The 12,555-nt window shown below is 43.8% G+C and overlaps 1 protein-coding gene across 5 annotated transcripts in view; it reads right to left on the bottom strand.

Moving 5' to 3' along the window:
- The window catches only part of GBE1 (1,4-alpha-glucan branching enzyme 1), a 309,698-nt gene that overhangs the window by 52,457 nt on the left and 244,686 nt on the right, over positions 1–12,555 (bottom strand). For all 5 annotated transcript variants that reach the window (XM_073617016.1, XM_073617018.1, XM_073617015.1 and 2 more), the window contains one exon: positions 2,803–2,987. In XM_073617016.1, coding sequence (XP_073473117.1) covers positions 2,803–2,987 — 185 coding nt within the window. The remainder of the gene's footprint in view (positions 1–2,802; positions 2,988–12,555) is intronic.

Here is a 12,555-nt window from a genome sequence, read left to right as displayed (position 1 = left end):
CACGGACTATTCTCTGACTCCAGTTCCTGTTACCTAGCACCTGTTGCCAAACCTGCTTGTGACCCGACTACGCCTCTGCCTGCTGTTCATGCCTGATTTGCCCATCTGTTGCCAAGACCTGCCTGTGACCCGACTACGCTTCTGCTTGCCTCTCCTGCCTGATCTGCCTGTCTGCTGTTTACCCGATTGTCTGACCCTGCTTCTGGCTGTCCAGCCTGCTTCAAGCTCCTGCCAAGTCCACCAGCCATCTGCCACCTCGCCTGCCTGCTACCTGCTGTGTTCCGGCTTCCTGCTGCGAGTTCCTGGCTTCTGCTGATACAGACTTCTGGACTGATCATAGGCACTCTTACCCCACCGTGCTCCTGAGCCTGCTGTCCCACTATCAGGGGTTCTTAAGCCGGAGCTGTACGAGAGGCCTTCCTCTACACGTCAGACTCACCCACCAGGTACGTGACAGACAGTGAGGAGTTCGCCAAAGAATCTGAAGAAACTATCTTAGGAAAAAATTAAATTGAATGCCTCAACAAAACTTAGACCCCCTTTCACACTGAGGCAGTTTTCAGGCATCTTAGCATTAGAAATCGACTCTAAAAAGTGCCTGCAAACTGCCCCCCATTCTTTACAGTGTGCTTTCACACTGGGGCAGTGCGTTGTACGCTTTTATAAGGGGACGTTATAAAAAGTCCTGCAGGCATCTTTGGGGCGTGGTTGGGGGCATGGCATTGTGCTTGATGCCCTTATCATGCAACCATAGCACAGGGCGTCTTATAGAAGAGACTTTGTGTGACCCGTCACATAAATTGAGGAAGCCTGCTGGAGTAAGGAATAAGGTATTACACCTTATTCCTCATCTCCTAAAGTTAACAAACATTTAACCCTTGCAGTGTGGGGGGTACTGCAAGGATAGCTTTTGTTGGTAAATCACAGAGTTGGGCTTTACCATATCCAGCATAAATCTACCAACAGCTGACAGACAGAAATTCTTTAAAAAGAACAGCAGAGCTGAACATGACATGTCCTCTCCCCTGAGGATATTAACAAAAAACTGAGCCACGAAGGTCAGGGTTATCCGGGTGGGGGAAGGGCACATTTGGTTGTGTGAGTTAGTCGTAAGTGTGGGACTCACTAAGGAACCTTAAGAGTTTGGCATTTTTGGGGGACAGGGTTCTTTAGACATGGCTTCTTCCTAGATCAAGAGGTCCAGAAGATCTTTTATTCTTCCAGAAATACTCCAAAGTTTAATTCGTGGTTCATACCATTTGGGAGAAGAGATTATCCAGTTCAAAGATCCTTCTCTTTTCAACACCAATACACTGCCTCTAACAGACATCTCTGTGCCTAGTACAGATCCGCAGCCCACCTTTACACCGCACGGTCACTATCCGAGTCAGCCAACTCTGAACATATTCACACTTGACTGCAGCTCCTTCAGAGCAAGTACAGCTGCAGACTGAACTTTTGGCTCCAGTGACCAACTGCTAACTTATTGGATGCACAGTCCCAACCTCTATCCCTAACCGATAGATAAGTGCACCCTCATCCGACACCACCAAAGGGGGAATTGTCGGGAACTTATTAATACTTAGCAATAGTGTTATTGTAATACCAAATTCGCAAAACCTCTGCAGCAATTTATTCTAACTGAATGAGTCTATCACTATTCCCTAGGGTACAATTCGGGTTACTATCACTGCATAACAACATGGATAGTGCTCAGTTGAGCAAATCTCCAGTCTGACATCCCTTCTCGAATAGAGGACAAATTCACCCGTTCAATTTATGTTGTGCCCATGGGCCACAACATTGTTATTTCGGTGTTAGGTGGAGGTTTGCAACATTTCTTTGTTTTGACTTTAAAATTGGATACTTTTTTGATACAGCATACTGTCTGGGGTCACTCTATACCAACTTTTCCTAGGAACTCTTCCCACTACTCAAATACACGCAATCTTTCCTAGGAACTCTTCTCACTACTCAAATACATGCAATCTCTCTGGTATGTAAACTCACCCTTCTCAAATACACGCAATCTCTCTGGTATGTTGACCCACCCTTGTTATTAGGGGAATGACAGATGTTTAAAGTCGTCCCACATTGATTCCCCTGAACTAAGGATGAGTCTTCTTCACTTCTTTGCTGATTCAATCCATTTGTAAACTTACTAGAAACTCTCCAAATAAACATTAGCTATGACTAAGCACCAGTAAGGGTGTGAAATGCGTCAGCTGCATTTGTACCTGTACCTTTGCTGTCTATGGAATTTGATTCTCTACAATAAAGGCGTTTTATATTGGAGTGCAGCCATCCAAATCTCTTTTTCCTTCAACATTCTGAAGATGCCTTTGGTGTACCTTCAAAATCTTTAGGGACCTAAAGATATATACCTGCAACTACTGTATACACAAAACACCAATTGCATTTCTGAAAGAAATATTGCTCAACCAGAGTGTGCAGTAGTTTTCAAATGTCTGATCGCTTTATTCTGGGCTTCTGTTCTGGCATCCATAAGAAAATGTCAATTGCTCTGGATCAGAGTTTATTCAAAGCTACGGGTCAATTTTCTAAAGGACTTGTCCATTATAGTCAAATTCAATTAAACTAGTATTTACATTGACATCCATCAAAGATCCATGCCTCATACATTCAGAATACAAAGATCTTAGGGAACGGGAAGGAGAAAATCTAGCACCTCATTCCTTTCATACAACATTGAATCAATAAACAGAAAAACAAGCAAACTGCAATATAAGCAGATGGACAACTAAGTTATACTTTACAAATTAAAATTTTAAAAATTCTTACCGGTGGAGCAGACAACCAACCAAACTTTTCTTCTAATTTATTCATATCTCGGTCAAAAGCATAAAGAAATTTGTAGCGCAAAACTGGATCATTGGCCAAATGAAATTGTCTCCTGGCATAATGGTAACTTTCATTATTTCCTTTTCTTGGGAAATCCAGCCATTCAGGATGGCCAAATTCATTACCTGTATTTAAAGGGAAAATAACAGTTGCAGCGCTGTAAAAACATATAATGCAAATGAGACTGCATACTAAACTGATGTACAGTACGTAATGTCTGGGTTCACACCTATGCATAAAATGCATGAAGCTGTAGGTTGATAAGCTCTTTAAAATCAATGGATGCATATGAACAAAAATGTTAAAGTATGTTAAAGTATGTGTTGTAATGTCCATTGACACATGTAAATACAAATTTGTTATGTTGTAGGAAACATTCAGAGATGTTAAATGTGACCAAGTGGTACTATGAAAAGGTACCTTTTGCCTTTAATTCCTCCTGAAAATAGCATTGCAATTCTAGGTATCTGAGCTGCCTAGGCCCTCCTGTGCGAGAGCTAAGGCACTGCTGCTTGTGACTGTTCATGACCGCAGGGACCCAGGTTGCTCTGTTATGGACACAGTGACAAAAAATACTATGTTCTCTTCTTCAGGTATATTCACAAACAAAGTGGGTAATCTCAGTGCTTTCAAACCTTGCATTCCATATATTTTTTTATTTACTATTATTGCATATCTGAAGTCAACAAGTTGGTAAAGCACTACGAGTACCATAACAGGTGTATCCACGTGACTGCGCATCAGTTTAGCTTTACTACTAAGTTATCTGGAAGCCCCATAACCCAAGTCACCCTGTGTGCCCAATTTTGTCTGTTTCTCTGACTCCTGAATTTGGCTTTGCTCCATCCCACAGATCACCATTGGCCTGTAAGGCTATCTATTACAGTGGTAGGCAAATAATGAAGTACAGTAAGTGATAAGGCTACAATAATAAAAACTAGGGTTGTCCCGATATCGATACTAGTATCGGTCCCGATACAGAGTATTTGAAGGAATACTTGTACTCGTGCAAATGCTCCCGATTCCTAATCTGATACCTGGACACTCAAGAACAATCAGTGCGGCAGCGGGGAAGTTATAATCACCCGCCGCACTGATTGTTCCTGAGTGTCCCCTGTATCCTTTTCCGGCTCCCCTCTGTGTTCCTCCGTGCGCTCCTCTGGTCCCTCCCCCGTCCTCTTCTGTGCGTTCCTCCGCCCCCCTTCCTCCTCAGCTCCCCCTCTGTGCACTCCTCCTCCCCCCCATCCTCCTCCAGTCCGCTCCCCCTCCGTGCGCTCTTTGCCCCTCCCCAGATCTTTCAGGAAGGACAGTGGAGGAAGGAGCCGGTAAATCTGTCATTTACCGGCTCCTTCCTTTTCCAAATGGACAGAGTCAGTGATCGCTGACTCTGTCCATTCATAACTGAGCATCGTAAACTGTGTTTATGATGCTTCAGTTTATGAATGGAGAGGAGCCGCTGTCTCCTCTTCATTCATCTTCAGTGCAGCTGAGGCTGCTGAGAAAGGGACCGGGGAATCTCTATCCTCAGTCTCTTTCCACGTCCCAAAGGGGAGATGTCAGGGGTCTGTTAGATAATAATAAAAAATGAAATAAAATAAATACTGGCACTAACTGTCCCACCCCTCCCCCCCAAAAAAAAAGCATTGTAAAAAAAAAAAATTGTAAAAAAAAAAAAGAAGTACAAGGTGTTCAGTGCTCAGAGACAGGGCCAAGGTAAGGGAGGCTAAAGCCAGCCACCACTGAACAAGACACATAAGTTGAAACGTCAAAACTGGGCCAAGAAATATCTGAAGACAGATTTTTCAAAGGTTTTATGGACTGGTGAGATGAGAGTGACTCTTGACAGACCAGATGGATGGGCCTGTGGCTGTATCAGTAATAGGCAAGGTGGAGGTGGAGCACTGGCATGTGGACAAGATATATTCTAAATATATACAGTGGGGACGGAAAGTATTCAGACCTCCTTAAATTTTTTACTCTTTGTTATATTGCAGCCATTTGCGAAAATCATTTAAGTTCATTTTTTTTCCTCATTAATGTAAACACAGCACCCCATATTGACAGAAAAACACAGAATTGTTGACATTTTTGCAGATTTATTAAAAAAGAAAAACTGAAATATCACATGGTCCTAAGTATTCAGACCCTTTGCTGTGACACTCATATTTAATTCAGGTTCTGTCCATTTCTTCTGATCACCCTTGAGATGGTTCTACACCTTCATTTGAGTCCAGCTGCGTTTAATTATACTGATTGGACTTGATTAGGAAAGCCACACACCTGTCTATATAAGACCTTACAGCTTACAGTGCATGTCAGAGCAAATGAGAATCATGAGGTCAAAGGAACTGCCTGAAGAGCTCAGAGACAGAATTGTGGCAAGGCACAGATCTGGCCAAGGTTACAAAAAAATTTCTGCTGCACTTAAGGTTCCTAAGAGCACAGTGGCCTCCAAAATCCTTAAATAGAAGAGATTTGGGATGACCAGAACCCTTCCTAGAGCTGGCTGTCCAGCCAAACTGAGCTGTCGGGGGAGAAGAGCCTTGGTGAGAGAGGTAAAGAAGAACCCAAAGATCACTGTGGCTGAGCTCCAGTCGGGAGATGGGAGAAAGTTGTAGAAAGTCAACCATCACTGCAGCCCTCCACCAGTCGGGGCTTTATGGCAGAGTGGCCCGACGGAAGCCTCTCCTCAGTGCAAGACACATGAAAGCCCGCATGGAGTTTGCTAAAAAAAAACACCTGAAGGACTCAAAGATGGTGAGAAATAAGATTCTCTGGTCTGATGAGACCAAGATAGAACTTTTTGGCCTTAATTCTAAGCGGTATGTGTGGAGAAAACCAGGCACTGCTCATCATCTGCCCAATACAGTCCCAACAGTGAAGCATGGTGGTGGCAGCATCATGCTGTAGGGGTGTTTTTCAGCTGCAGGGACAGGACGACTGGTTGCAATCAAGGTAAAGATGAATGCGGCCAAGTACAGGGATATCCTGGACGAAAACCTTCTCCAGAGAGCTTAGGACCTCAGACTGGGCCAAAGGTTTACCTTCCAACAAGACAATGACCCTAAGCACACAGCTAAAATAACGAAGGAGTGGTTTCATAACAACTCAGTGACTGTTCTTAAATGGCCCAGCCAGAGCTCTGACTTAAACCCAATTGAGCATCTCTGGAGAGATCTAAAAATGGCTGTCCACCAACGTTTACCACCCAACCTGACAGAACTGGAGAGGATATGCAAAAAGACTAATGGCTGTATTAGATCAAAAGGGTGCTTCTACAAAATACTGAGCAAAGGGTCTGAATACTTAGGACCATGTGATATTTCAGTTTTTCTTTTTTTAATAAATCTGCAAAAATGTCAACAATTCTGTGTTTTTCTGTCAATATGGGGTGCTGTGTGTACATTAATGAGGAAAAAAATGAACTTAAATAATTTTAGCAAATGGCTGCAATATAACAAAGAGTGAAAAATGTAAGGGGGTCTGAATACTTTCTGCCCCCACTGTATACTCACGCTAGAAGTGAAACAATTGTGAAAAGATTCTTTACAAAATATCTTGCAGCTGCTATTCACTTGACAAAACAAAAACACACACATATTATATATATATATATATATATATATATATATATATATATATATTACAGCGCCCGCAATAATAAACAATGGCCTAAATAATCACGTAATAACAATTAATTAACCACTTGAGCCCCGGACCATTATGCTGCCTAAGGACCAGAGGTCTTTTTCCAATTTGGCACTGCGTCGCTTTAACTGCTAATTGCGCGGTCATGCAATTCTGTACCCAAACGAAATTTGCGTCCTTTTCTTCCCACAAATAGAGCTTTCTTTTGATGGTATTTGATCACCTCTGCAGTTTTTATTTTTTGCGCTATAAACGGAAAAAGACCGAAAATTTTGAAAAAAAATGATATTTTCTACTTTTTGTTATAAAAAAAATCCAATAAACTCAATTTTAGTCATACATTTAGGCCAAAATGTATTCGGCCACATGTCTTTGGTAAAAAAAATGTCAATAAGCGTATATTTATTGGTTTGCGCAAAAGTTATAGCGTCTACAAACTAGGGTACATTTTCTGGAATTTACACAGCTTTTAGTTTATGACTGCCTATGTCATTTCTTGAGGTGCTAAAATGGCAGGGCAGTACAAAACCCCCCCAAATGACCCCATTTTGGAAAGTAGACACCCCAAGGAAATTGCTGATAGGCATGTTGAACCCATTGAATATTTATTTTTTTTGTCCCAAGTGATTGAATAATGACAAAAAAAAAAATATTTACAAAAAGTTGTCACTAAATGATATATTGCTCACACAGGCCATGGGCCTATGTGGAATTGCACCCCAAAATATATTCAGCTACTTCTCCTGAGTACGGGGATACCACATGTGTGGGACTTTTTGGGAGCCTAGCCGCGTATGGGACCCCGAAAACCAATCACCGCCTTCAGGATTTCTAAGGGTGTAACTTTTTGATTTCACTCTTCACTGCCTATCACAGTTTCGGAGGCCATGGAATGCCCAGGTGGCACAACCCCCCCCAAATGACCCCATTTTGGAAAGTAGACACCCCAAGCTATTTGCTGAGAGGCATATTGAGTGCATGGAATATTTTATATTTTGACACAAGTTGCTGGAAAGTGACACTTTTTTTTTTTTTTTTTTTTTTTTTTGCACAAAGTTGTCACTAAATGATATATTGCTCACACAGGCCATGGGCATATGTGGAATTGCACCCCAAAATACATTTAGCTGCTTCTCCTGAGTATAGGGATACCACATGTGTGGGACTTTTTGGGAGCCTAGCCGCGTACGGGGCCCCGAAAACCAATCACCGCCTTCAGCGTTTTTAAGGGCGTGAATTTTTGATTTTACTCTTCACTGCCTAACACCGTTTCGGAGGCCATGGAATGCCCAGGTGGCACAAAACCCCCCCAAATGACCCCATTTTGGAAAGTAGACACCCCAAGCTATTTGCTGAGAGGCATGGTGAGTATTTTGCAGCTCTCATTTGTTTTTGAAAATGAAGAAAGACAAGAAAAAACTTTTTTTTTTTTCTTTTTTCAAATTTCAAAACTTTGTGACAAAAAGTGAGGTCTGCAAAATACTCACTATACCTCTCAGCAAATAGCTTGGGGTGTCTACTTTCCAAAATGGGGTCATTTGGGGGGGTTTTGTGCCACCTGGGCATTCCATGGCCTCCGAAACTGTGATAGGCAGTGAAGAGTGAAATCAAAAATTCACGCCCTTAGAAAGCCTGAAGGCGGTGCTTGGTTTTCGGGGTCCCGTACACGGCTAGGCTCCCAAAAAGTCTCACACATGTGGTATCCCCGTACTCAGGAGAAGCAGCAGATTGTATTTTGGGGTGTAATTTCACATATTCCCATGGCATGTTTGAGCAATATATCATTTAGTGACAACTTTGTGCAAAAAAAAATAAAAAAAAAAAAATTTGTCTCTTTCCCGCAACTTGTGTCGCAATATAAAATATTCCATGGACTCGACATGCCTCTCAGCAAATAGCTTGGGGTGTCTACTTTCCAAAATGGGGTCATTTGGGGGGGGGTTTGAACTGTCCTGGCATTTTATGCACAACATTTAGAAGCTTATGTCACACATCACCCACTCTTCTAACCACTTGAAGACAAAGCCCTTTCTGACACTTATTTTTTACATGAAAAAGTTTTTTTTTTTTGCAAGAAAATTACTTTGAACCCCCAAACATTATATATTTTTTTAAAGCAAATGCCCTACAGATTAAAATGGTGGGTGTTTCATTTTTTTTTTTCACACAGTATTTGCGCAGCGATTTTTCAAACGCATTTTTTGGGGAAAAAACACACTTTTTTAAATTTTAATGCACTAAAACACACTATATTGCCCAAATGTTTGATGAAATAAAAAAAGATGATCTTAGACCGAGTACATGGATACCAAACATGACATGCTTTACAATTGCGCACAAACGTGCAGTGGCAACAAAATAAATACATTTTTAAAAGCCTTTAAAAGCCTTTACAGGTTACCACTTTAGATTTGCAGAGGAGGTCTACTGCAAAAATTACTGCCCTCGATCTGACCTTCGCGGCGATACCTCACATGCATGGTGCAATTGCTGTTTACGTTTGACGACAGACCGCCGCTTGCGTTCGCCTTAGCGCAAGAGCAGGGGGCGACAGGGGTGCTTTTTTTTTTTTTTTTTTTTTCTTTATTATTTTTTTGCTTTTTTATCTTATTTTTAAACTGTTCCTTTCATTTTTTTTTTTTTTTAAATCATTTTTATTGTTATCTCGGGGAATGTAAATATCCCCTATGATAGCAATAGGTAGTGACAGGTACTCTTTTTTGAAAAAATTGGGGTCTATTAGACCCTAGATCTCTCCTCTGCCTTCAAAGCATCTGACCACACCAAGATCGGTGTGATAAAATGCTTCCCCAATTTCCCAATGGCGCTATTTACATCCGGCGAAATCTAAGTCATAAAATGCTCGTAGCTTCCGGTTTCTTAGGCCATAGAGATGTTTGGAGCCACTCTTGTCTCTGATCAGCTCTATGGTCAGCTGGCTGAATCACCGGCTGCATTCTCAGGTTCCCTGTTGAGACAGGAGAGCCAGAGAAAAACACGGAAGACGGTGGGGGGGGGGGGGCATTCCCTCCCACGGCTTGTAAAGGCAGTCTAGAGGCTAATTAGCCGCTAGGATTGCTTTTACATGAAAGCCGACCGCTGGCTGAAAAGAATGATACCAAGATGATACCTAAACCTGCAGGCATCATTCTGGTATAACCACTCAAAGTTGTGAATGGCGTACCTGAAGACAAAAAAATGGTTAACAATAAAGCACAGTAAACAGTAAAGTATAAATAATTACATACCTGAAAAACAAACATGATAAAACATAATAACAATAACAATAACAATAACAATAAAACACTGCAGAATAGAATACAGTAAAAAAAAGAGCAGAACAATAGAGAGCAAGAATAGAGAGAGAGAACAATAAAACGACAACTATTTTTTTTTATTTTATATATATATATATATTTTTTTTTTTACACTTTTTTTGTAACTAACTTTTATAACGGTAACCGGTTCCAGGTTCGGGTCTCTCAAAATGCGATGGCATCTTGGGAGACCCTGTGAAAGTGTGCCTAGTCTGTGCAATGCTGTACCCTACGCTAATACTCAACTAGTGTATGGTAGCGTTCAAAACATTCACCAATGCAAAGACCAGGATTGTCAGGACAGGAGGGACAATAATAGCGGGTGTCACGCCTATATCCGCGCTTGCTGCAGACACAACATCTTTTTGGGGGGGTTCGTTGGGTAGGGGTACTCGGGAGGACATAAAAATGCCTCTCATGCAGCCGACTGCATTTGGTTGGGGATGTGAATGGGGGAAGTACGGGTGCTGCAGAAGCGGTGGGTTCCCAATTAGGATTGGCGAATGCAGCAGGAAGGGCACTATGGGCACGACGGGCCTGTGTTTGTCTTCTTGGTGGCAGCGGGACACTAATTGTGCTTGCCACCTCACCAGCTTGAACTGCACTTATGGGACTCGCCACGTCACCAAGTGTTACTGCAGCGCTGGTTTGACTACGACCGGGGTGTACTAGGCCGCTGGTGCTTGCCAGTTCAATAAAAAGCTTCCAAAAAAACTGTTAGCGATCGCAGGGATCAGGTCTGACTCTGCGAACGCTGCAGTTATGCGTTTAGTGTTTTGTAAGTGTCAGTGATCGATCGATACTGCACTTGGGTGGGCTGGACTGGGCCGGGCGGAGGGGCAAAACGCAGGTGCTAGCAGGTATCTGGGCTGATCCCGCTAACACTGCGTTTTTGGGAACCCTAAACTGCTGGGGACGCTAGTATAGATCTGATCGGATCAGATATTGATCCGTTCAGATACTGTACCACTAAGGGAAGTGTATGCTGCGTGCGTGGGTGTTAGTGGTACTGGCGCTAACCTGACGCTGCCTGGGGCCGGTGCTTGCTAGTTCACCAAAATGCTACCAAAAAAACTGTTAGCGATCGCAGGGATCAGGCCTGACTCTGCGAACGCTGCAGTTATGCGTTTAGTGCCTTGTAAGTGACAGTGATCGATCGATACTGCACTTGGGTGGGCTGGGCTGGGCCGGGCGGAGGGGCACAACGCAGGTGCTAGCAGGTATCTGGGCTGATCCCGCTAACACTGCGTTTTTGGGAACCCTAAACTGCTGGGGACGCTAGTATAGATCTGATCGGATCAGATATTGATCCAATCAGATACTATACCACTAAGGGAGGTGTACGGTGCGTGCGTGGGTGTTAGCGCTACTGGCGCTAACCTGACGCTGCCTGGTGCTTGCTTGCCAGTTCACCAAAATGCTACCAAAAAAACTGTTAGCGATCGTAGGGATCAGGCCTGACTCTGCGAACGCTGCAGTTATGCGTTTAGTGTTTTGTAAGTGACAGTGATCGATCGATACTGCACTTGGGTGGGCTGGGCGGAGGGGCAAAACGCAGGTGCTAGCGGGTATCTGGGCTGATCCCGCTAACACTGTGTTTTTGGGAACCCTAAACTGCTGGGGACGCCAGTATAGATCTGATCGGATCAGATATTGATGCGATCAGATACTATACCACTAAGGGAGGCGCATGCTGCGTGCGTGGGTGTTAGCGGTACTGGCGCTAATCTGACGCTGCCTGGGGCGACGCATATCACCGCCGGGCGATCAGGGGGCTAAACCTTTATTCGGTAATAAACGGCGGGTGCCCTGACACTATAAAAAATAAACGAACTAACCTGCGTCACCCGTAACGGTTATACGGTGATCAGTGGTGAAAGGGTTAACTAGGGGGCAATCAAGGGGTTAAAACATTTATTAGGTAGTATATGGGGGTCCCTGTCGCTATAAAACGCTGACGGCGAACCTAAATATTTACCTCACTAACTAGCGTCACCAGTGACACTAATACAGCGATCAGAAAAATGATCGCTTAGCGACACTGGCGATGGGGGGTGATCAAGGGGTTAAAACTTTATTAGGGGGGGTTAGGGGGGTATCCTAGACCTAAAGGGGGGTAATACTCACTGTCCCAACACTGTAACTGTCACAAACTGACACTATGCAGTAATCAGAAAAAAAAAAAAAAAAACCTGCTGGTGTCAGTTTGTGACAGGGGGGGGGGGTGATTGGGGGGGGATCGGGGGGCGATCGGGGGGGGGATCGGGGTGTTTTGTATGCCTGGCATGTTCTACTGTGTGTGTGTGTGTTGTGCACTCACATTGATGTCTTCTCCCCTCGGCGCTGGAACGGAAACTACCGAGCCGAGGGGAGATGACATCATTTCCTTTGCTGCTGTTTAGCATACAGCAGCAAAGGAGTGTTCCCATTGGCCGGCGGCGATCGCGAGGGGGGGGCCATGAACGGAAGGCCTCCCCCTCATCTCGGATCGCCGGGGAACAGAACGGGACCGCTTCGGGCACCGGGGGGGGGGTCCGATCGGACCCCCCACCCGCGAGAGGCAAATCACGTACATGTACGTGATTTTGCCTGCCCGTGCCGCCTTGCCGACGTAAATCGGCGTTAGGCGGTCCTTAAGTGGTTAATAAGTGAATGTCCATATATTAGTGAACAATGTACTCCAATCTATCAAGTGCAAAGTGCTCCAAAATTTGAGGTGTGCAACACC

The sequence above is a fragment of the Aquarana catesbeiana genome, linkage group LG02 (assembly GCF_042186555.1).
Source record: "Aquarana catesbeiana isolate 2022-GZ linkage group LG02, ASM4218655v1, whole genome shotgun sequence".
NCBI lineage: Eukaryota > Metazoa > Chordata > Amphibia > Anura > Ranidae > Aquarana > Aquarana catesbeiana.
The sequence above is the reverse complement of the archived record's forward strand: the minus strand, read 5'-3'. Positions and strand labels throughout refer to the sequence as shown.